This window comes from Lagopus muta, chromosome Z (assembly GCF_023343835.1).
Source record: "Lagopus muta isolate bLagMut1 chromosome Z, bLagMut1 primary, whole genome shotgun sequence".
Taxonomy (NCBI): domain Eukaryota; kingdom Metazoa; phylum Chordata; class Aves; order Galliformes; family Phasianidae; genus Lagopus; species Lagopus muta.
The window spans coordinates 72216618-72242833 of record NC_064472.1 but is presented as its reverse complement, the minus strand read 5'-3'; the positions used below and the strand labels follow the sequence as shown (position 1 = coordinate 72242833).

At 36.5% G+C, this 26216-nt stretch overlaps 1 protein-coding gene across 4 annotated transcripts in view; it reads left to right on the top strand.

The window, feature by feature from the left end:
- Positions 1-26216, top strand: part of DMXL1 (Dmx like 1) — a 73120-nt gene that overhangs the window by 33122 nt on the left and 13782 nt on the right. For 2 of the 4 annotated variants that reach the window (XM_048930552.1, XM_048930551.1), the window contains exons 18-35: positions 72-1766; positions 2257-2367; positions 3597-3766; positions 7086-7183; positions 7784-7949; positions 8442-8694; positions 10255-11348; positions 11572-11763; positions 12817-12893; positions 13082-13206; positions 13968-14216; positions 14598-14711; positions 21455-21618; positions 22722-22861; positions 23173-23258; positions 23774-23975; positions 24940-25057; positions 25375-25437. In XM_048930552.1, coding sequence (XP_048786509.1) covers positions 72-1766; positions 2257-2367; positions 3597-3766; positions 7086-7183; positions 7784-7949; positions 8442-8694; positions 10255-11348; positions 11572-11763; positions 12817-12893; positions 13082-13206; positions 13968-14216; positions 14598-14711; positions 21455-21618; positions 22722-22861; positions 23173-23258; positions 23774-23975; positions 24940-25057; positions 25375-25437 — 5117 coding nt within the window. The remainder of the gene's footprint in view (positions 1-71; positions 1767-2256; positions 2368-3596; positions 3767-7085; positions 7184-7783; positions 7950-8441; positions 8695-10254; positions 11349-11571; positions 11764-12816; positions 12894-13081; positions 13207-13967; positions 14217-14597; positions 14712-21454; positions 21619-22721; positions 22862-23172; positions 23259-23773; positions 23976-24939; positions 25058-25374; positions 25438-26216) is intronic. The other 2 variants (XM_048930554.1, XM_048930553.1) reach the window with 1 other exon arrangement.

Below are 26216 nucleotides of genomic sequence, written 5' to 3'. Positions count from 1 at the left end.
AAAATAATAAGATGGTAAATGAACAAAAATATTTTTACTTTTGGCCCATTTAAAAATCATTTTATTTTTAGGGCATCTGAGCAGTTCTTCCATATACCCCGTTTGCCGTGCACCCTATCTGCTGGCTACTTCATGCACAGATGGAAAAGTTCGATTCTGGAGATGCAGGGTGACCAATGAATCGTCAGTTTCTTCCATGCCAGAATCTAATGTACACAGTGATGTAACATACATCTGGGAAGAATGGCCGTTACTGATTGAGGATGGACTTCTTAGTAGTAGTGCTATTAATGTTCCAGGAAGCCCAACTGAAGTTAGTTGTGCACACACAAACCGATTAGCTGTAGCATACAAGCAGGTAACATCTAAAAACAACCACCTTTCTCAAGACTTTGTTATGCATGTTAGTATTTTTGAATGTGAATCTACAGGGGGTTCTTCATGGGTTCTTGAACAGACTCTTCATTTAGATGAGATAGGCACTATGTTAGACTCTGCTGTTAGTATTGATAGTAATTTAGTGGCATATAACAGACAGGAAGTTTCTCTCTCATGTGGTAATGTTATTCCTAGTACTAAGCACTTAGTACACTTAGACTGGATGTCTAGGGAGGATGGTTCACATATTCTAACAGTGGGAATTGGATCAAAACTTTATATGTTTGGCCAGCTGTCTGGAAAAATGCAAGAACAAATTGGTAAGGAGGCTGTAGCAATCTCCCATATTGGCAGTACTACTACAAAGGCTACAAACTTTTCTAGGTTTGTTCTGCTGCGTTCTGTTGACTTGGTTTCTTCTGTAGAGGGATCACCTCCTTTTCCAGTCTCCCTGTCTTGGGTGCGTGATGGTATTCTTGTAGTTGGAATGGACTGTGAAATGCATGTTTATTCTCAATGGCAACCTCCTGCCAAGCAGGGTCCAGTTAGTACAGATTCCTGCAGTATGCCAAGTATAACTAGCTTAATGAAAGAAAGCCAGTCAGCTGCCTCAGGTCTGCCTCCACCAAAGCGAACCTTGACCAGATCTATGACCAGCCTTGCACAGAAACTTAGTGGGAAAAGATCTGCCTTTGATCTGTCTGCAGAAATGGAAGACTCTGGTCTTTTTGAAGCAGCTCATATGTTATCTCCCACTTTACCTCAGTACCATCCACACCAACTGTTAGAACTCATGGATCTTGGTAAAGTACGTAGAACAAAAGCTATTCTGTCCCATCTAGTGAAGTGCATTGCTGGAGAAGTTGTTGCTGTAAATGAATCTGAGCCTAATCATGATAGGAGACTTAGATCTCTGACCATCAGTGCTAGTGGAAGTACTTCACGAGATCCCAAAACGTTCAGCAAAATGGAGACTACAGACTATATTGAAATAGACTCTGTTCCACCATTACCGCTGTATGCTCTGCTTGCTGCAGATGACGATTCCTCTCATTCCTGTTCAGAAAAGTCTCATAGTCAAAATAGTCAAAGTAAAAATGATATGCCCAAGGACAATTATGAAGATCTCTTTCAAAATTCTGTTATAAGTACAGATGAACTTGTAACGTTTGATGCAGAGGAAGACAGTGTGAAACCGAAAGTAATTGATCTTTCGCAATTTAGCCCAACTTACTTTGGACCAGAGCATGCCCAAGTTCTTTCTCGTCACTTGCTTCATTCAAGCTTGCCAGGTCTGACTAGGATGGAACAGATGTCATTGATGGCCTTGGCAGATACTATTGCTACTACTAGTACTGACATTGGAGAAAGCAGGGACAGAAGCCAGGGTAAGCTGTCTTCTAGATTTTATGTATTACTGTTTCACAACTCTTTCTGGAACTTTCCTGTTATTTTTGAATATTTCTTTGGCTCGTCAGAGCATTTCCTAGTTCTGTGTTACAGTATATCCTCTTTGATTTGCTGTGTTATCACAGTGTTTATGGTTCAGCTTAGGTTTCTGACTTTCATACTGTCAAAATCTGCATTGCTGAATGTTAATGTCAGTGTTTTTGAAGAGACAGTTTTGTTAACCGCCTGTATTTGTTCTGCTACATAGAGAAATAGAGAAATAATTTTGTTTTATTTGATAAGTAACTTTGTAGATTTGAGATTTTTTTTTTCTCTTGTATTAAAGGGAAGAATTAAGCTATTGCATTTTTAAAGCAACAGTATGTGTAAAATTACAAGTTATTTCTTCTCATAAGATACTCAATAGCTATTTTTATTATTTTTATTTATTAGTTTCAGTGAAGTGCATACTAGTATGTTTAATTACAGGTGGAGAAACTCTTGATGAGTGCGGTTTAAAATTTTTATTAGCTGTTCGACTTCACACATTTCTAACAACTTCACTTCCTCCTGTACATCGAGCTCAGCTGCTTCACCAAGGTAACCAATATGTTCTTAAATGAGGTGTTAGTCAGTATAGTCCATGTGATTTTTCTATTATGTCTGTGAAGAATCAATGAGGTAATTTTGTAATTTAAAAAAAAAAAAAACCAGAGATCCATGGGAAGAAAAAAAAAAAACAACTGTAACAATTTTGTAGTTTCAATTTTATTTTTTTCTATTTTATTTCCCCAAAAGAACAGACAGTAGCACCATGATGTTCCAATATCATTGTTTAGGAGTAATGAAGCAGAAAATACAGAATACTCCTTTACTTAAGCTTTTATTACTTGGGGGTGGGGGGTGAGGTTAGATCCTTCTCTACTTAGACCCTAAAACCTTTTTTGTACACCTAGTGTAATGATCCAGGAAACTATTTTAAATGAAGTTTTTCATGGTACAGTTTTAACTAGTTCCAACCTTATATTACAAAATGGAATATTTGATTAGGACTTAACCAAATTTAAAGAGTTGGCTGTGATTATTTCTTCACCCTTCTATTAGTCATCAGAACAGATGATGATATTTTCAGTCATTTGGTCACTTACTCAGCTACATACAAGGTTAGAACATTTCCAAATTATCGTAACACAGTATTATCAACTTAGGTCTCTGCTGGTATCCTTTACATTTGAAATACTTACATGTCTCCTGAGCTGAGAAATTGGTGGGAATTACAAATGCCTCTTGTGCTCTTGTAGAAGAGCAGTTGAGTGTGCCACAGTGCAGAGCGGCATCCCATGGTCATCCTTAGAGTTTCAGTCATCTATAGCTAGCTTTTATAGCAATTACTGTTTCCCTCATATCATGGCTCTCATCTTCCAGTGTTCTTGTATGTCTCTGTTATCAAATATGTTTTCCCCTGGACTAATCTTTAACTTCACATTTTCCAATCTAATTAAAGGTAATGAAAACACTGAAAAGTTGACAGACCTGTTGCACTTCATTTTGTAGCTAATCTTCATGCTACATATTATAATTTGGGCTTCAGTCAGTAACTGTTCTTTGCAAACTAAACAGTTTTAAAGTGGAAAAAAATGCTTTTATCTGCATGAGCTTTTTAAAATACTCAGTGTGCAGTGCTTAAAATATTTTAAAATTTCTGTTATCAGTAATGCCTTCAAAAGTTCAAAATAAACAATTGGGCCTTCTTCCCTTTTCTCTTAACTCCCTTACCTCCTTGCAATGGTCTTATTTCATTTTATTTATTTTTTATTGTGATTATCTAGGTTTATCTACCAGTCATTTTGCCTGGGCATTTCATTCAGTAGCGGAAGAAGAACTACTGAGCATGCTCCCTGCAATGCAGAAAGGGGATCCAACGTGGTCAGAGCTCAGAGCTATGGGTATAGGATGGTGGGTTCGAAATATCCATAGCTTGCGGAAATGCATAGAAAAGGTAAAGATAGTGCTCTGAAACAAACTGCAAAGCTGCTTTTCAAATAACTGTCCTCTGGTAATTACCATCTATTTACGTTGTTTGAAATTTTAAATATGTGAAGTCCAGCCTTTCTGAATTTTTCATGCTGTATTTATAATGAATAATTTAGTACAATTTTATATTTAACATTTTTTTAGTAATTTAAGTTTCAAATTCCAGTGTGGAATACATTTTGGGATTTTGGAAACCAGATTTTGATTATTACGGTACAATAGTAGATGCTCAGTATGCAGGTTGATCTAGTAGCTGTTCTTTTATAGCAAAGATCTCTTCTATGTTAGGAAGCAAGCTATGGCAGAATGTTCTCTTTCGAAACCTATCAGATGTCAGGCCAACTAAGCTATTATACGTATGTCTTGCAAATTGATGTATTTCCCTGTCAGCAAAGCCTTCTGATGTTCTTTTCTGTAGTAATTGTGTGTTTGAATTGTCACGGATGTGGCAATTCCTAACCTCACTATCACTTGTTTTAAGCTCTTGGAAGAGCCAAAAGTGTTGAGCTAGAAAATGACATGCTCAATTTGACTACAAGGCACAAAGTGGTAAAATGCATGTCTCTACTTCTACTGTTTGGTCTTCAGCAATTAATCATCATTTCATGGAAATTACTTGCCTTGTATTTAAATAAGAATAATTTATAAAATTGAAGTTTCCTGGGCCTATATTTACGGTCACTTTACCTGGGTCTTGGATAATACTTACTGACATTTGCCCGTTTTCCTTTTCAGCTTTCAAAAGCAATCTTCTCCTATTGTGATGGGTACCAGCCTCTTCTTCTAGTCTCCATCTATCTTTTGATTACCAGAGTAACTAATATGTTAATTTTGTTATAATTTCAGGAACTAACTTCAACTGTAGGCCTTGACAGCTGGTCTGATAAAAAAAAAAAAGCTTTTAGCTAATGGTTTTGTAGTTCTAGGTGTGGAACATGGTTGGGACATGGTGGTTCAAGTTCACATACGTAGAGAGATGTCTCAGATGGTTAAAGGCCCTTCAGGAGAAATAGAACCTGTTAAAGTAGTCCAGAGGAGGGCTGTAAAGGTGCTTAGAAGGTTGGAGCACCTCTCATGAAGATAGGCTGAGAGAAGAGATGCAAGCCTTAGAGAAGAGAAGGCTGCAGAGAGATCTAATAACAGCCATCTAGTACTTAAATAGGGACTGCAGGAAATGTGAGGAGAGATTTGTTTTTCTCAGAAGTGTAGTGATACAGCAATGGTAATGGCTTTTAAACTTAAAGAGGGTACACTTAGATCAGATGTTAGGAAAATGTTCCTTACTACTGCGGTGATGAGGCACTAGAACTGACTGTTGTGGGAAGTTGTAGATACCCCATCTCTGGACATACTCAAGAGCAGGACTGATGGGGATTTGGGCAACCTGATCTAGTGGAAAGTGTCTCTGCATATGGCAAGGGAGTTGCATCTAGATAGTGGTATAAGTCCTTTCCAGTCCAGATCATTCTGTGATTTAATGACATGGGGACAGTGTGGTGGTTTAAGTCTGTCTTGAGCACAGTGTTCATGACATTACGGTTTTCAGTCTTTGGTGAAGTATGGAAGGTGGTCAGAAGAACCGTAGATCTGTAGTAACATCTCCTGTTTGGAGACGTGGTTGACAGAGTCCCATGGGAGATTTCTGAAAACTTGGATCTTCTTCAAAAGTGAGATCGTTAAGGTGAAGGAGCAGGCTGTCCCACCCAGTTCACTAGATGTAAAGCTGGATGGGGATAAAGTCAAGCTGACAGCTTGGCTTAACAGAGAGCTTCTTCAGGAACTAAGGAAGAAAAAGAGAATTTATGAGCTCTGGAAGAAGAGGCAGACAACTCATAAGGACTACAGAGCTGCCATGAAGTTGTGCAGTGAGAAAATGAGAGAAGCCTGACTAGAATTCAATTTGGCTAGTGCAGTAAAAGAAAAAAGAAAAAAGAAAAGGTTCTGTAAGTACTTCATCAGTAAAAGGATCGTTAAAGAGAGTCTATTCTTTGTTGATATAATGGGAAACATGATGAAAGATGAGGAAAAGGGTGAGGTACTTATTGCTTCTTTTGCCTCAACCTTTATTAGTAAGAGCGTTTGCTCTCAGGATACCCATCGTCCTGAATTGGAAGATGGTGGTGGGGAGCAAGATGTAGCTCCTATAATTCAGATGGAAACTCTAATTGACTTGTTGCATCATTTGAATATTCACTACAAAGAGGCCAGATTGGGATTCATCCAACGATACAGAAGGAGCTGGTGAACACTTGGCTTTCGAGTTGATTGGAGGTTAGTAACTGTGACTCCAATCTGTAGGAAGGAATATCCAGGGATCTACAGGTGTCAGTCAGATCTTGGTGCCAGGGAAGGTTGTAGTGAAGATTGTCGTGAATGGCATTATGAAGGAGAATCAAATGACCAGCCACAGCATTCCTGTGTTTATGAAGGGCTGGTCCTGCCTATCTGAAATGATCTCCTGTGACTAGAGAACCCACTTACTAGATGAGGGAAAAGCTGTGGATGCTGCCTACTTGGATTTTATTAAAATGTTTGACACTGGTTTTGAAAATATCGTGGAGAAACTGTTTGCTTTTGGCTTGGATAGGTGTACAGTTCACAGGGTGAAGAGCTAGCTGGCTAACTGGGCTCGAACCATAGTGAATGGAATTCGGCTCAGTTTGTGGCTTGTTACCTGCAACTAAGGCTCAGTTTTGGAGTCAGCTTTGCTTAATGTTTTTATCAATGATCTGGGTGGTATTTCAGGTGAAGAAAAGGAGGCTCAGGGGAGACTTCATCACTCTACAACTACCTGAAGGGAGGCTGCAGAGAGGAACGGATCAGTATCATTTCTCAGGTGACAAGTGATAGAACTTGTGGAAATAGTCTGAAGTTGTGCTAGAGGAGGCATAGATTGGTTGTCATGAAGAATTTCTTCATAGTGTGTGGTCAGGCATTGGAATGGGCTGCCCAGGGAAATGGTGGAGTCCACGTCCCTGGAGATGTTGAACCAATGCATGGATGTGTCAGTGAAGGACATGGATGAGTTATGGGAGTTAGTAGGTCAGTTTGGCGGTTGGACTAGATGATCTTGAAGGGCTTTTCCAATCTAAATGATTCTGTAATGAAAGTAGGGATTGTAGCAGTGGTAGCTACACACATCTTTAGACCCAGAGTGAGAAGAGGGATTATTTTGTTAGAGAACATCTTAGCTGAGTGAAGCACAGGGGATGGGAGGAATCCAATCTAAGTCTCTCTTATATTCTGGTGTGCTTTTTTCCCCCCTTGTTGAATTGTCTTCACAGGTAGCCAAAGCAGCCTTTCAACGAAACAATGATCCACTTGACGCAGCCATTTTTTACCTTGCAATGAAAAAGAAGGCTGTGATCTGGGGATTGTATAGGTAGGTAATACCAGGGTCTTTATAATATACAATATAACTTGGAAAAGAAATGTTGAATGCAATGCTGATTGAAAAGAAACCCAAATGTTACCACTGAAAGCTGAGAATGAATTTCTAAATAAATTAATAAACTAATCACTGAGATTCTTATATTTACTGTGGTGATTTTGTCATTTCTAAAGGTGGATGAATCAAGCTTTAGTCTCAGATGTACTCTAATTTCATACATTGCTAAATTCAGATTAGCTTATAGGGGATTGCCTGTGTTATGTTTGGAATGGCAGTAGTATCCTTAGAAGTGCTTTCAAAAATAATTTTGTGGGAAATTCAAAGAACTGAATTGAGCATTTCTTTCAGACAGACATTTCATAATAATGTTTAGCTTTGTGAACGTCCTAAAAATTAGGTTGTGATGTTACTTGCTATTGAAGATCTTACCTTAATTTTTATATTTACCAATGATTTTGTTAGTTTGCAATAGCAAAGCCTCCTGTGCGCTCAGTGTTATGAACACATCTGCGTACTCACATCTGACAAAATGAAGAGCAAAAATGCATCTAATAAACGCGTAATATTTCTATCAATTATATTCAAATGCAGATCCCAAAAAGACACCAAAATGACGCAGTTTTTTGGAAACAACTTCTCTGAGGACAGATGGCGTAAAGCAGCATTAAAAAATGCTTTCTCTTTGCTTGGCAAACAGCGTTTTGAACACTCTGCAGCATTTTTCTTGCTGGCAGGACACTTAAAAGATGCAGTGGAGGTAACGAAGTAATGAACTTCTTTGTTATATTGTTCTAAACTTAAGAATGAATTGAGTGTGAAAATATGTAAGAAACATTGCAATTTAAATTAGTACAACCACTGAAAATTCCAGTTTGTTTGCTCTTTTACTCTCTCACCCCCCACCAATGCATTAATGATATACAGATCTTTTCTTTACATCTTAGTTGTTATGCTGCTGATAATGAAGAGGTCCTAATGGTTGATGCCTCTGTAATAATACTAGAAGGGCTATCTACCATAACTTGCTTTCAGATTCTCTGTTCTGCCACATATAGTACAATGTAAATTTCCATTGCTACCCAAATTTCCATTGTTTCCAAATTAATTCCTAGTTCCTGCTTAATTTTTGGAATTGATATACATATTTATGTCAGTTTGAACAGGTGAATATCACTTCCAGTCTACAGTTATTTTAACCAGAGAAGAAATTACAGTGTTTGTAATTATAACTGTACTTATTTTCTTTCAGGTCTGTCTTGAAAAACTGAATGACATTCAATTGGCTCTTGTAATTTCAAGACTTTATGAGTCAGAATTTGAAGTATCTAGTACTTATAAATCTGTACTACAGAAGAGAATTTTGGGAAGTGTGTTTTCTGGAAAGGAGAGCACAGGAAACATGTACAATGATCCTTTTCTGAGAAGTATGGGTTACTGGATTTTGGAGGATTATAGCAAGGCTCTTGACACTTTGATTAAACATTCTTTTGAAGATGAAGGAGGTAAGAATGAATATTTTGGCTGTTAGGCTGGTTTTAACTATTTATGCATTTAAAGAGTATTTTCTTAGGTACAATCTAAATGTGGCTGGGGTGCTGCACCTGTTTGCTCACCACCAGGCATGACAAGCTGTATACTGTCTGGAAGATTCCTGGAACTTACAGAAGATAGCTGCCTGAGCCAGGTAATAGACAGCCCCACTAGGGGTGATGCAGTGGTGGCACCTGTTACTCGCCAATGGAAATGGACTGATTAGTGACATCAGGGTAGGATGCTGAGTGTGCAGTGGTGGAATTCACACTCCTGAGGAATATGGGCAGGTAAAGAATAAAAGGAAGCTTAATTCTAGGAAAGCCAGCTTCCATCTCCGCAGGGAGTTAGTGAACAAAATCCCCTGGGAATCCGTCCTCAAGGACAAGGGAGCAGAGTGGGGCTGGCAGATGTTTAAGGAAGACTTCCTTAGAGCACAGGAGCTCTCCATCCCCAGATGCAGAAAGTCAGGAAAGGAGGACAAGAGACCAGTGTGGCTGAACTGAGATCTGCTGGTCAAACAAGAACAAGCAAGAACAAAATGCACAGTTTCTTCATCAGTGGAAGATGTGGCAGGGTAACCTGAGTGAAATATAGGGATAATACAGGGATGCTGCTAGGCTATACAGGGATGGAATCAGGAAGGACTTGGCAAAAGGTGCAAAGAAGGATAGGAAGGGTGTCTATAAGTACATCAGCTGGAAAAGGCTAGTCCCATTAATTCCTGAGTTTAGTATTCTCAACATTAAATGTTTCAAGACAGTTAAAATGATAGCTGGCTAATATTCGGGTTAATGAAAGGAAGTTGATAAATGAAGACTCAATCCCTGGAGCTGTGGAAATGGATGTATAAACTGATTCCAGTAGGAGCACAATACTTCAAGATGATTTTGAGAGATGAGTGGATACTTTGTTCAGTTGATCTTGGTCACATGCTTTTGTGTTAAATCATTTTAAAATGGTACTTCTTTATCAATTTAGATAAATTTATCAATTTAGAGTCTTCCATGTGTTATTTTGCATTGTCGTCTTAATAGCTAATCTTTCTTACACCTGGTTCCTGTTATCTGTAGTTTTATTGTCATAACTTCTCGTACCAGAAACAAGTATATTATCTCAGCTAACATAGAAAAAAAAAAAAAGTTGTGAATTGTCCTGTACTGGTTGCTCCTTATATTTCAGTGTTTTCCTAAAATCTTTTCATACATGGTGCAAGTTGGTAACTGAATTGTATAAGCTTGTTGTGGTTTTGAACATGAAATCTGTAGAGGCTTCATTCATGCATCATTAATTTATTGAATGTAGTACTGATATGAATATATGTAAGTGTTATGGATTCCCTGTTGGGATTCCTTTAAGTTGCGTTTTGTTGAGAAGCACACAAATTAAAAATGCTAATCCAAAACTTGCTAAAGGATGTTAAGTTGAATGAATATTAAGACCTAACAGTCTTCTGTTGAACTACAGACTTTTGAGATATGTTATTTCTTACTGAACTGTAGGTTTGTCCTCATGATGCAATATTTTTTCAGATGTAGGAGATGGCTCAGCAAGCTGTAATCCTGCAGTGTTTAACTTCTACAACTACTTAAGAACACATCCTCTCCTTCTGAGACGTCATTTTGGCTCTTCTGATGCCTCTTCCACACACATGTGCCTAACAGTGGAAAATGGATTAGCTGACAAAATCAACCTAGATGAAAGGCGGCTTTTCTTCACCACTGCATATGCTCATTTAAAAGCTGGTTGTCCTATGTTGGCCTTAGAAGTGTTATCAAAGATGCCCAAGGTTGTCAAGAGGTCAAAGCCATTCTGTGGATCCCCCAGCTTAATGGATACTAGTAAAGATTTCTCACCATCTTCTCCTCTTAAAGAGTTGGAAATAAAAGATGAGTCTTCCAGTATTGATTGGTCACAGCCAGCTTTGAATGATCTAGGGTCATCTTCAGACTGCTCATCAGGAAAACATTCGAGTTCAACTCTTTCATTTGACTGGAGCCAGCCAAATATAGTATTCCAAGACGATGAAGGCTTGAAGCTACAGTTGGACAGTGATGAAGGTGATGAGAATGAAGATTCTTCCCTGGTAATGAAAGAACTAAAACCTCTGAAGAAAAATGAAAAATCCTATGAAACAAGTTCTAGCTACACGGAATCTTTTAGCATAGTTGATGAAAAAGATATTCTAAGTCCATCAGAAGATATAATTTCTGCACAGCTGAAGTTTAGAGCATGCCTGAAAATTCTTACAGTAGAGCTTCGTACGTTGTCCACTGGTTGTGAGGTAGATGGTGGAAAATTGAGGTATCAGCTTTATCAGTGGCTTGAAAGGGAAGTGATAGCTCTTCAAAAAACCTGTGATTATAGTGTTGAAATAGATGAAGTGCAGTCTGGAGTTAGCATGATGCCAGAGGAAGCTGCATTACATGGAAACACTGTAGACTTAACTGACCAGCAAAAAAACATGCTGCAGAAAGGAAACTTTCAGAAAAGACGTCAATGGCTTCTGAAATACCAGTCTCTCCTGCGAATGTTCCTTAGTTACTGTGTTCTCCATGGCTCTCACGGTGGTGGTTTGGCATCTGTCAGAATGGAGTTAATTCTGCTGTTGCAGGAATCTCAGCAGGTATGTGGGGAGTTTGATTTGTGAGTTCTCCACTTTGGGTTGGTTGTAGGTTTTTGAACATTTCGTATTTTAATTCAGATTTTCCTATTATAGTATATACCTGTTTTATTATAAATGTGACACTTTGCATTCTATAAGGTAGAGGTTTCCTGAAAAGTAAAATAAAACAAAACAGAAACTGTACTGCTGTGTGTGTTTAAGTGTGTTTCTCGCTTGTTTTTAGGAACAGTCAATACAGATACCATCCAGCCCTGTTCTAGAGCAAAGCTCCGTACCTCTCCTATTTGCTTGCACAGCTAGTGCCAAAACAGTGGTGGCTAATCCACTGTTACATCTTGGTAACTTGACTCATGATATCTTACATGCCATAATAAACCTTGATTCACCGCCTCATCCAGATACACAGAATAATAAGGTGTGGGTCTTCTTTTTTTTTTCTTTGTTATTTTCATTGACCAGTCTGCATGAATGTTTTTCTGACTGTATAAAAACTTCCTAATGTACCTTCCTGATATGTAACAAAATCATGGAACTTAAATATTTTATCCTGTAATACTAATGTTGGGCTGAAAGAGAGAGGCCCATCTACTTCAGTTACACTTTCACAACTAGATATTTGTCTGAGATAATATCTGTTATGGAAAACACCACCAGTGTCACTGTTGGCTTCATTAAATACAATCATAATTTCTGTTATTTTAATGGTGAGCTATCTTCAATCCTACACCTAAGTAAAATTAAATTTAGAAGTATAAAAATTGGTCTGCAGAGTGTAGAAAGTGTTAAAGAAACATTTCCAAGCGATATTTGTTTCTCACAGTAAAATGTTATTTAACTTTCTGTAAGATTTCTAGTATAGTTAGGCTGGGAGTGGAGATAAGATCTGAAGTTTAGGTTAACCTTTCCTGCCATTTTGTATGCGTTAGGTTTTACTGTGGATATATAGAGAGTGCTGCAGAGATTGATTTCTTAGTTCCTATTCTGTGTCTGATTTCAGAGGATACAGATAAATATCTATTTTAATTTTTATGACTACTTAGGTGTGTCTTATGGTACATGAAATATGTATCAGTTATGAGGGAAAAAATTCATGTTCAGTATGATACTGAGTAAATTGTGTCTGAGAACTGTACAAATGTGTTCAACAACTAAGGTGCATTATAGTCTTCATTATGAAGCATGGCATCTTTAATTCTGAGCCAACATGCTGTCTTAGGGTGTAATCAGGCAATGCAGCTAAAATTGAGCTGTGACTGTGGGTAGTTTGGGTTGTGTGAGTGCTTTCCAACCCTTTCAGTACAAAGTGAGTTGAAATGAATTTTGGTGAGGCCTTTGTTAGTGATTTTGCCTTCAGTGCTTGCATCTTCTACATGAGTGCCCCTTTTACAAACCTGTATGCGTTAAATACAATGATACTAACCACAGTTTATCTTGAGTGTGATACATGCTATAAAATTTTATCTTCCAGATATATGTAATGCATAACTTAGCAGCATCACTTTCGGCTTGCATCTACCAATGTCTTTGTGATGGCCACAGTTACAGGTAAGGTCTTTGAAAAACACTTTTTAGAGAAAAGATTGATTCACTGTGGTGATTGTGCAATACGCAGAGCACGTGCAGGCAGTACTGACATCTGCCTATGTTCAGTAAAGGCTATAACTTGAATAATTTTAAACCAAACAGGTGGGTTTTTTTGTCTGTTGGTTTTAATATAACATTGTGTTTTACAGCTCATTTCAAGCAAATCAGTTTACTGGGACAGTTTATCAGACAGTGCTGTTAGCTCAGCGCAATTCTCTAAGATCAACCTTGGAAGAAACAGTGACTCCCAATACACCACCAGCTCAGTGGCCAGGTACGTCTTTGTTTCTTTCCTCTTCTGAGAAAATGTGGGGATGCACTGTAAGAGCATGTATATATGCTCTAGACTTTCTAATAGTATATATAACGAAATACTGGTAGAAGTGAGTTATTAAAGTTTATCTTCAGTTATTCCCTGACTTGACTGATACTGCTTTCTCTTACTGAAAATTGCTAGCTGGCTCTTTTAGTAAAGAGCCAATAGAAGTAGAGTAAACCGTTGTAGAGCACAGGCTCTGCTTTCTCTCGCTGCAGCCAGCTCTTCAGTCTCACTATTGTTCTGCTTTCTTATCTTTTCAAGCTATTTTCATATGTTTCTTTGTGCTCCACTTCAGAATGACTGCAGCTTTGGTCCAGCTATTGAGCTAACTCAAAATTGTTGAAAATGGGAAGTTTTTAACACATTATATTCTGCTGTTTAGCTCTTGCTGGGATGAAGCTACACTGGTCTCGTTACAGGGTGTGTAAGCTACATATAATTGATCTTACGAGCATCAGTTGACAACAGTAACTTCAATTTTAGCATAACCAAGAAATATATTTACATATCATATGTTTTGTTTTCCTAACAAAAACTTTAAAGAAACATTCAAGAAATCTTTCTGAGAACCTCAAGCAGTTACTGTGTTTGGGTATTAGGCTATAGAATGCAGCAATATTAGGATGTCGCTGTCTCTTGGACTTTTCAGTTTCTTCTGAAGCAGAATTTTTAACATGTGCACATTCAGCTTTTGGGGTATTTTTGTATTTCAACAGGAATAACAGCTCTGGTACGTCTCTTGAATTCTGCTGGTGAGGAAGCTCAGCCAGGACTCACAGTCTTACTTTGTGAAATTCTAACTGCAGTTTATCTGAGTCTCTTCATCCATGGCCTAGCAACACATTCCAGCAGTGAGTTGTATAGAATTATGACTCATCCACTTAACAACAAAATGTGGTCTGCAATCTTTGGAGGAGGAGCTCATACACCTATCAAAGGACAGCAGCAATTGAAGACAAAAACTGGTATGTCTTTTTTTGGAGGGGTAGGTGGGGGAGCTGGGTTTTTGTTGTTGGAAGATGTTTTTACTGCTGAAAGCTTAAGACTAATTTCATTAAAGTCTATGTTCAGTAATGATTAAATCTGCAAATTAAAATAATCTGAAATTCTTAATAGATATTCTGCAGAAGAGAGTGGGAAGCAGAAAAGCAGGTGTGGTATTTAGTGTTACTAGTTTTTAGTTAGTACAACTGCTGTAATATGACAGAGTTGCATTCATTTTAAATAGAAGATTTTCAATTCAATTAAAACCTAGTTTTTAATATTCATTCTAAAGCTTTCCAGTTCTGTCCTAACAATAATATATTCCCATCTTACAGACACAATGTGTTTTCTCTCTTTGGCAGGTAGGCACTTCCCAATGCCTAGCCCACATCAGGTAGTAGTGTTCTCCATGGAATGCGTGGGGTTTTCGAAATCCCTTACTACCTTCAGTACTCATAGTCCTACCAAGTCTGCAGGCAAGATAATAGATTTAGTACTAGGCCTCTACATGCAGTTTGCTATGTGTGGTTTTCTTTTTTTTTTTTTTTTTTTTTGCATATATAGAAAGAGAGAAAAACTTCTGTTTGCAAGCCATGACATCAAAATTTAAAGCCATGTTCTGTAATTTCAGCAGCAGTTCAATCAGGCCTTTTTATCAAGAAATTTGCTAGTGCTGTAGTACTTACTGTACTTCCTTTGAAATAAGTTTTGAATATTTTTTTTCCATGGTTTGAAATGATCAGAAGTGTTTCATATCTTTTAGAGAGCTGCTTGTTTTGCTTCATGAACATAAGCATTATTATGCATGTGGATTTCTAAGTGTTCATTCTAAACATTGCAAAGAAAAGGTGCCTTGCTTCTATTCAATTCTGACATATTCAGAGCACTTTACTTTTAAATTCTTCAGGTTTAAATTCAGAAAACTATCCACAATGAATTTTGTAGGTTTTTTGTACACATTTCTGCTTTCTAACTCAATTGCTCATACTCCAACTATCATACAGATATCTAACATTAAAAGAAAACAGCAAAGAAGGAATGCTTAATAAATATGAATTCTCTTAAAATATGGTGGCTTCTTACATCACATCTGAATATATATGCATTTATATATAATATACCTTGTAATATCTATAATATAATATCTATAATATATAATATCTATAACTTGTATTATAATTGTTGCTATTATACTACATATAAAAACACAAAACGTTCATTTGAGGAAAATGGATGTTTAAATACCAATTTCCAGATGTTTAGAAAAGTGCTTGCAGGGTAGAGATTCTCATTTTCTATCTGATCACAGTTTTCTCTGTGGCGTTTTGTTAAATATATTTGCCCAATCAGTATTGCATAATTAGAAGGTATACCTGGTTTTTGTTGGCAGTGTCTTAGGTGTTGATAACTGTATGCTGAAGTTTGATAATGCTGTTGCTTCTGTTTTAAAATTAATCTATTTGTCTTAACGTAGTGAGATACTGAAGGCTACTTCTGTCCTGTCTGCAGCATATTTTTCTTACAAATGAATGATGACTGATTACAGGATTAATAAAACTGTTGCTAGAAGAGACAAGAATCAAACATTGAAAACTTAATGAAATAATAATTGGCAGAGATGATCAAACACTAGTCAAGAGACCTAATAGGGCTGTGGAATCTTGGAGCTATAGAACACTTGGATAAACAGTGCTGTAAGCAGCTGGACCTAACCAGCTTTGTTTTGAACATGGGCCTCCAGAGGTCTGTTACAGCCTCTGTAGGTAGGTAATTGAGGGTTTGGTCATTTATTCTTTCTCTTTGAAGCAGAGGAGTCAGGTTATAATCAGCTATGTTTTTGTACCTTTACTGAAAATACGTGCTGGCACTCGGCAATGAACACTGAGTAGCGTGTCATTTAGACGTGATACAGAGTTATGCACAACTAGAGCAGTTTTTATGTGTTCACTTTTAGTTCTTTGTGACAGATTTTCACCTTCAAATGGAGATGAAAAGCCAAAAATTTTTGATGTTAAGAATTCTAATAGGTTAATAATACAAAATTGTCTGGTTATACAGGGTCCTGCATTGGCCCTTACTCCATTTCATCAATTCTGCTGCACTTCAATCTGAATGTGGTTGTCAATCTACAAATTTGAAACCTGTTTTAAGAGATAATAGTAATATGTAATAGTAATGTGTACATAATTGGCCAATAAAGTTGTCACTGCGCTTGCTGCCCCTTGTTTGATTTATGCGTACAGTCAGCTTCAGGATGTTTTCTTCCAATTAAATATATCTCATTGGGTTTTTTACTTCTATTTCTAGAACTTTTAAGATACTTCAGACACAAAGGAAACCAAATAATAGGTCTGTCTTCTATTCGTAATTAGTTTGTATGAAAAATTTGCTTCATTTCTTTCACAGTAAAGATCAGAAAAAGCAATAGCAGTTTGAATACTTGTGGAGTTTCTTCACATATACTTTTCAGCCACGTTTCTTGTTCCTGTCGCAAATGATTTTGACCGTATTATATTAGCATCTGAGAATTTCTATTCCTATTTATGTATTAAAATAGTGGATATATCATGTTTTCTAAGGTGCAGTTAACATCTGAAAAATAATCCTATTGCTTTTGAAATCTTATTTTCCACGTAGTTTTTCTTCAAAACTGCCTCAAAACATTGTGTAACTTAAGTCTATATAGAGATGGTAAGTTTTCTAAAATGCAGGGGTTTCCTAAAGAAAAGTTTTAATTTTTTTCTTTAGAAATTCATAGTTTAATTTCATATATTCAATTTTTCTATATTGTGAGAGTACACGAAATCTTTTTCCAAACTGAGTATTTTGCAAGCACAATTGATAGAATTAAAGTAGCTATTTTAACTGTCAGAAATCTACTGACATGTGACTATTATAAGAAGTAATTTTCTCTGCTGATGATGCTAATGCTTTGAGCAATTAAAGTTGGAGTAGAAATGTGATTCCTGACTTCTTCTGTAGTTGTACCTGTATAGGAAAGAAGGGTAAACTCTTGATTCGCTGTGATAACTTGACTGACATACAGCAGGTTTTGTGAAACAGAGAGGTTAATAACAAGGACATGCAGATAAAAATTTGTGCAGTTTGATTGTGATAGGATAAGAGAGAATGGCCTTTATGGGGAAATTCTTCCAGTGAAGTTGTGAATGCCCCATCCCTGGAGGTGTTCAAGGCCAGTTTGGATAGGCACTGGGCAGCATGATCTAGTGGATGGCAGTCTTGCCTGTGGTGAGGAGTTGAAACTACATTGGCTTTATGGTCTCATCCAACCAAGCCATTCTGTGATCAGATAATAAATTTCATCAGCAGGTCACAGACAACGCTGAATGTCTTCAGTTTTATACTTTATATCTAGTAATGCCTTCATGTCAGAATAGGTAAAAAAATTACTCAAGTTTTACTACCTTCCAGGTTGTGTAAGGGCCTACAACACCCATACTAAACTTGTAATTCAGAATTGCCTGTTATGTTGTTAGTAATGGAAATGTTGATCTGAATGTGTTTCATTCTAGCTAAGTAGTTGAGTCTGCAGTATTAGGTTTGTTTTTATGCTGCTTTGGATTACTGAGTGTTTCATTATTTGTGTGGCTTTTTGTTCTGTTTGTCGTCTTGCTGTTTCTAACTTATTGTTTCTAACTTATTCTTAGTTCAGCCACCTGTTAAAGCAGAAGTTTGTTGTGAAGTTTGCATTAAGATGGATGGCTCCCTTAGATGATTATAACAGGAAAGGTCTACGAAATGTGTGTATGTCACACATCTCTTTATTGTGCCCATCAAAATTTTTTCAGACATTTGTGCTTACTGTTTATTGAAGTGCCCATATTTAAAGTGCCACATTATTTACATAATATCTTCAGAAATATCTGAGGGATTAATACATATTTGCTTTCAACTTTTCAATTAATTGTTATGCATAAAGTAGTGCAAAAATACAAAAAGGTATGCAGTCTTAAGTATGTGTACTAATTGTTATTTATTATTAATAATACAAAATAGCTTGATTATTAGAATCCCGTAGAACTGTATAGGTATTGCTACTGTCAAGTGCTGATTCATTAATTCATCAACTTGGACTTACATGTCTGAAGTCATGTAGGCCAGAGCTGTTGTCCTTGAGGAAGCAGAATATAATGGTGAGAATGTCAGAGCTTGTAACACTGCAAAGTGCAAATTTGTTCCTAGGTTTGAAGACAACAAAATTTATCACTGTAGACTATCACTAGCCTGCTCTTGAAGTTGACATTTCCAGCTTCCTAGAGAATTACAAGAATCTGCAAGTGGCTTCGTGCTTAAGAAGATAGCGAAAGGATGGATACCAGTTTTCTTGCCAGTTCACCTTCTTTGGGTTTTAGCAGTGCTGATATTAGTTGTTGCTGCAGTCAAAGTTGATGCTTTTTTTAAAATACAGAGATGTTTCGATTTGAAGGCTTGTTTTTTTTATAGTGTGCTGGGGTATTGATGCTTGATGCATGCACACAGTCTTTAATGAAGTACAGTATCTCTGACTCGCACGTTAGATTAATTTTCAGATATTGGAAGAGATCTTCATCTTAGCTCTTCCTGGAGAGATGAAAAGGGGGTCTCATCGGCAGCAGGTCTTCTGAATATCATTTCACATGTTAGATCTTTGCAAAACTAAAAGCATTTTACTTTTTGAATATAATCCAACTTTTTTGAAAATACACTTAATTTGTGGTGAAGATGAAGATAAATATTTCAAATCAAGAAAGCATTTAAATTATTTTTTGGTAGTATTGCACAAGAAATTTGAAAGCAGGTTTAACTTGTGATCTGAAATTACAAATGTCAAAGACTTTTAATGACTATGTTGGTTTACTTAAATGGCTTTATAATGCAAAGAAATGAGGAAAAAGGAAGATTGGCATCAGTTCTAAGTTTTTCTAGCCATTAGGATGGTTGTAATTCATTTTCCTTAAATATTCCAACGGGCAGCCAGTAGTAGTCTTAAAAATATGAAGAATTATCCTACAGAGTGGAAAGAATGCTGTTCTAAAGTAAAGCATTCACTTTTTAGAGTCCACATTGAAAAACAGCCTGCAAGCGTATACTTTTTTATTTCTATAGCATGCAACACTTGCTCCTTATCTTTATGCCAAATGAGTTTTTCTTTTTTTTTTAAAGCAATTGCTAATATTTCATACATAGTAATGCATGTACGTGCTCTTTGTCAGCTGATGAGCTTTTTAAATAATGGTATGAAAATGCATTGTACTGCAGCTGTTATGCTACCTTTTAATACAGGTAAGTGGATTTCAAATAATATCTCTTACAGGATGGTACAGTACAATATACTAGGATCACACAGGCTGTGAAAATACACCACAGTATCAAGTTGATGCTGAAAGATGAGATAATGCCTTCAGCTTTTGTTAGGCAGTGTATGGTACATAAGTTATTTTAGACTTACGCTGAAGCTATTTTTAAATTGTCTTGAATCTTACTTTCCTCGAAGTTGGTTTAGTTTCTATTACCTTAAGTTTCATATCTGGAATATTTAACTGATCCTAAAAGAGCAATTATTTTTCTCCATTGTGCAAGACATTGTTTTGTAGTGATTGGAGTACCCATTATAGTTTTGAAGGAATTAATCTTTCAGGCATATATCAAGACTCAGAAGTCCCCTTTGGGGAAAAAAAAAAATTAAAACAAAAGGAATAGGAAATAGGTGTTGTATTGTTGTTTTTTTGTTTTGTTTTGTTTGTAATAGCTTCTTCCAGACATGCAGAGGGATGTTTGTGAGCCATCTCCAACATTATTAACAGGAGGAAGTAATTTTAGAAGCTTCTATAGAAATTAGTATTACGGCTCTAGAAAGCAGAAGGGAATAATAAAGGAAGTTACTGCATCAAGCACCATTTATGGTTGTGATGTTCATTTTAGCATATCCTAGGAAACAAGTCTGGTCCAACATGTTGATGCTTGTAGTCAGTGATAAGGATTTCTGATCACCCTGACAGCTTTTTAATCCTTGTGTGTGTCCAGACTTTGTTCTAGGCAGTTGAACAAGAAATAAACTGAAGTGGGAGGAAGTGAATGGGTGCTTAAGTGCTGTGGTTCTTCTCAGTGATATTTCAAATCTTACCTGGAAAAAAGAGATTTAGAAATGCTTAAGGAAAAGATAAATGTTTAATGTCCAGTAAATAGATGTTGAAAGTTTGGGGAACTTCAGAAGGCAGTTCAAAAATTATCTCTCTCAATCGTAGTATTTTAACTCTCTCCATGTAATCAAAAATCAAAAATTAAAAGCAAAATTTACAAGTAGGAAATGGATTTGAGTCTATTTTATCTCTAACTGAAGATGAATGAAGGAAGGCCTGCTTGTTACATCTCCATGATTCTCTCTCCTGCCTTTCTCTAGTTATGTTTTTTAGAGCCAGAACACTTAATTGCCCAAAGCCACTGACAGCCTGTAACATTCTTTTTCTATCAAATAAACTGAATACAATTCACCTACCAAGAAGCAGAATGATTTCAGGTTATGAGATGGTTTTGTTGGCTTCTTTTTAAGCAAGCTACTACTACTAATGTGTTTTTTGAAGTTGGTCTTGCTATTAAGAAGTAGGAAGACTGAAACAAAACTTGTTCACTTATTTCTGGTAAACTGGGTTAACATTTCTGTGATAGTCTGCATAAGCTGTTGCTTTGAGTACTGCAGTCTTTGAGAATGAAGGTCTCTAACAAAATATGTCTGAGATGCTGCTTATTATGATTAAAGTAAATCTTGCAGAATTGAAATTTGGACTAGAAATTGCAAACTTAAGCATTTTCACTACTGATTCTGAAAGACAAAATTATTGCCTTTAAAAAAACAGACAACTAGCAGACAACAACAAAAAATTCTGCATAGATCAATATTGAGCAGTACATACTGAGTTTATCTATTTTTGCATCATGACCTGAGCCATTATGTTTGCCATCTTTGCTACAGGTTAAAAGCTTCATAATCTGCTGTGCTGTATTTTTTTGTACTGTGGGCTGTCCCTTTCTGGCATTCTAGTTTTTCATTAGTTGTGCGTGTTTGAGGATTGGCATTATCTATGCTCATTTGCTACAGAAATAAAGTAACTTCTGAAGGCTTTTGTAATGAGGGAGCTTTCTTCTTTCTGTTAAGAAGCCCGTTACTAAAAGTGACAGGTGGAGCAGACAGTTCTAAGCAGTTTGCTTTCTTCCCCTTTAGATGATGGAGAGAAACAGCAAAAATGTTTCAAGCTTTCATCAACAACCTCTCCGAAAGAGAGTTCTCGGGCAGCTGCCGTGCCATGGTTAGACCAAGAATCTCCATCTTACAAAGAAAGATTTATTCCTCCTGAGCTTAGTATTTGGGATTATTTCATTGCCAAGGTAATTGTTTGCTATTTCAAAAGTCTTACATTGCTCCTGTGATAGTATTTTCTGCTTAGTCTTTATCCCAGGTGCCCATTTAGATGTGTAGTAAAAGCCACCTATTGTTACTACTTGTGACTTTAATGCTGTTGTGACATCAGCTTTTTCTCATACTGTGTTATGAACAAAAGTAACGTTGCTATAGAGTACAAATGTGTAAGTAAACGTGAGTTAGCTGTTCAGAATGGAGATGTGACAATCACAAACTGCAGAATGATTAAGATTGGCAGGGACCTCTGGATCCATCTGGTCCAACGAAGCACGGACATGTACAGCAGGATGCCTTGGACCACATCTAGGCAGCTTTTGAAAATCTTCAAGGAGGGAGTCTCCTCTGCCTCTATGGGCCACCCCTGATCTTGCTTCATCACTTGCACAGTGAAAAAGTGCTTTCTGGTGTTCAGGCAGAACATCCTGTGTTCCAGTTTGTGCCCACTGCCACTTGTCCTGGGTTTGGGCGCCACTGAAAATCTCCTGGCTCCATCCTTTTTGCACCTTTCTGTCAGGTAATCCTGACAGATATTATAGAGTATTCCTAGGTATTATAGATGCAGCAGATCTCCCCTGAGTCTTCTCTTCTCCAGACTGAATAGTCCATGCTCTCTCAGCCTTCCATCATGGAAGAGATGCTTAAGGCTCTTGATCATCTTTGTGGCACTTTCTGTTATGTCCATGGGTGAAATGGACTTGTTTACTTAATAGAAGTCAAGTTACATTGCCTTGTGTTATGTCTGCTGTCTGAGGTCTTTCTGTGTAGAAAACTACATAACAGTATGATTCATTTCTGTTAGCTGTATTAGCAAAATAAATATATTAGCCATGATTCAGGAAGAAGGACCAACAAGAAATCACAAATACCAAATAACACACTGAGGTGCTGGTGCTGGGCTTGTCCTAAGTATTGAAATCTGTAAGCAGAGGATAGGATGTTTTTATGTAGAATAAGATGGCATACTTGCTATTTTATAAAATATTAAATGTTACAGTGATTTATTTTTAAAAACATAATGTAAAACTAAATGTTGGCTGGGAGATACTTAAGGAACGTTGTGTATTTTTAGCCTTTTCTTCCATCACAAAGTAGAGTGGAGTATGACTCAGAAGAGAGTCAAGAAAGTGGTGAAGATGATGATGATATTGATGGAGACGCGTTTGCAGCAAATTCAAATAATCAAGAGCATTTGAATGCTAATTCATACAGGTGAATAGCTTTTTTAGAATGTAAGTTGCTTTACAATGATTAAATATGCATTTTTGGCCATTTATTGTTAAGAGCATACACCTGTTACTTGGTATTTTCTGGGAGTGTGTTATCTAAGTCAATTTTTCAGTGATTAGTTTACTACCTAATACATTGTATAGTGGCCTTTAAATTCAAAATATGTATAATATCCTAAAACATTGGGATTATGCATAGTTTATTGTAAGGATATAAGGCTTTGAGAAATCCTAACTATTAATGCATTAAAAAAATTCCTATCAGTAAATGACTTTTTAGTGTTTTCTTACTAGTTGGTCACTGATGCGATTGGCAATGGTTCAACTGGTACTTAACAACTTGAAGATTTTCTACCCTTTGGCTGGACACGATCTTTCAGGTAAGCAGCAATAAGCAGCAGTCGTCTTTTTATATTTAATATTAGTTATGTGTTGAGTATTAAATATGTTCTATTTTTAGTCTAAAAGTTCTTATTTTCTTTCACAGTCTCTGATTAAATTGTTTTGATACTTCCTGTCATGATGTTATATATGGGTGAAAAAGGGAGCTCAGTGTTTAGCAGGAATCTGTGCATATTCGTTCTTTTCTATGCCTCTTAGTCATGCAAAATGCTTACAATATTTTTCTTGGTGGAAAAGTTTATTTTTTTGTAATTCAAGTTGCATAATTTCTACTCCTTGTTTAATTTACATTAGCCTTGGGGAAGGCTATACTTTATCTAGCAGTGTTATCACAAAGTTATTTTTTTTATATCTGGAAACATCAGAATGAGCTTTCAGTAAAGACTGCTTTTGGACATACTTGAAATAAGCTTAAGTATTCAGCTATGGATTGTCTATATAAAGCTTGTAAAGGAGCATTATGTTTTTCATTATTGTTTACTCATCTGTCTAGAGCTTCCAGTTAGCTCACCAGTATGCCATGCAGTTCTGAAAACACTACAGCGCTGGGAACAAGTTCTTCTTCGACGTCTTGAGCTATATGGTGGTCCACCTCAACATTATATTTCAGTTCATGCTTCTGAGGATGCCCTAGCTGCTGGTCCTGCATTGCTTCGCCATAAAACTTTGCTTGAGCCTGCAAACACTCCATTCAGGCAAGGCTAACTTTTATAAATGCTGAGTGATGTAGTAAACATGAACCAAATATTATGTAGTCAGTGCATGTGACTCAACTTCAGTGGCAGTGTGATGCTAATTTCTGCATCTGCTGTAATCCCTTCTGAAATTATGGGTACAAATCAGAATCTATGCAAGCCTGATCCAACACAAGCATAGAAAAAGCAGCCAGAGTTTCTAATTTTCTTTTCTAACTAGTTACTATCTAGAATAACTATGATTAACATTAAAATATGGAACACCAAATTTGCCCTGAGAGATGGTTGTTACAGATGAACGACAATTAAAATTTAATTCAATTACTAAATAATTGTCCTACCATTGGAAGGAATAAAATTATCAGTATCTTCTAGGTTTAAGTAAATATTTATTATAATTGTGTAGTTGTATAGCCCATATGCAATGTATTCTGTCAGAAGACTGTTCTCAGTTTCTTGAATAGTCTCTTTCTATATAGATCCCTGCTGCCTCAATTTTACTTTCACCTTTATTTTCAGAATTGACAGTCTGGTTGTTTATTGTGGAGCACTTGGTGCTTGTCTGAAGCTTCACTTCAGTGACTTGAGTTGATGTGCTCTCTGGCATTATTTTAAAATCATGATTTAAACTTACTGAAGGCTTCATGGGCTTGGCCTGCCATAAGCAACTCTATTTGTATTTACAAGTTTTACTTTGCTGTACAGTTTCCAGAGATGAACATCATGTTTGAAGACAGATCAGAGTTACAATCCTTCTGATTTTCTTTTTTAACTAAAACATCATGGACTTTTCAGGTTACTAATATGTTCCTAGAACAGAGTGTTGGTCGTTCATTGTTCTTGTACTAGAAACACTAATTGTCAATAAGCAGGAAGGATCTGTATTACGAAGAATAGAGTGGAATTATCGCGATGTCTCAAGAATAAACAAGATGTGAATATTTATTTTAACTTTGCTCTGTAGATCTAACAGTCATGTTGCCTTATCTGTGAAGAGGCTCTGGCAGTACTTGGTTAAACAGGAAGAAGTCCAGGAAACCTTTATCAGAAATATTTTTACAAAGAGGCGATGCTTAAATGAGGTTGGTATGGCATTTAGGGTATGCAGTATTTTTTAGGTTAATTTACAAGGTTTTAGTGAACTTATCTAGCTGGCCTGTTTGCTTTCTGGAGCATTAATGAATGCTTGACTATGACTTTAAATCTGCAGCATTTCTTACTGCAAGATGTGTTTCTATTGTTTCAGTGAAAACAGTAACAATTGATCTTTGATTGTATACTGACTGAAAGTACCTTCTTTGGTAGGTTAAACAGTAAGGATTTAAGGATTTCCTTGATACCTAGCATATTATGTCTGACCTTTACTCTTCCTTCTCTGCTTGTTCTTTCCTTGGTGAAGTCATTAGAGGACCATAGTGACACCTTGAAAAACTCTGTGGTGGAGGAGCCCATCGTCAATAAGGTACAAAGGCCCAATGCTCAAATTAATTAGACCATACACTGTTATAAAATCTGTCCTTTTCAAAATAGTGCTGGTATGTCTTAAAACAAATTACTGACACAGCAAAAGAACTGAAGAAATCTGTTTTAAAAGAGATTGAATTGTACTGGTTATCTTAAATTTGGTTTCTAATGAGCTTTATATTGTAAAAAGCAAGATAAAACAAGCAAGTAAGAACAGTACATGTTATTAAATTACATAGCTATGTCAAATGAAGTGCTGAGGTTGTGAATTTTCCAAGTGACTTGAAAGAATTCCATAGCAAGTGTGGGAAGGAGTACACAGTTTTTTTTTAATCTGTGGCTAGGTAACTCAGAAGCAGCAATGGTAAACTGGAAATTAAACCTTATCTATTAGCATAATCATAGTTTGATATTGAGAACTTCTGATGAGTCTTAGTTTCAAGATGGCAATAAATGAGCCCATTTAAGTTTCCTTGAAGACAGGTGCAAGAGACTAAGAAGTTATAATACTGTGCCTTCAAATACCATTAGAAATACTGTGTTCTTAAGGTTTTCTCATAGAAAAAAACAGTGACAACAAAAATGAGAACATCCTGTGATGTCCTTAGGCTGTCTTGTTATGATTGTTTATATGATAAAACAGCGTAAGTAAGCAAATCATTGCAACTGAAAGAGACCTGCATTTTTTGAAAATATGCTCACTACATAAAACAGGTTTTTAAACCTGTTTATAACTGCAGTTTTGTGCAATTTTATGTAAGATGACCAGAATATTGA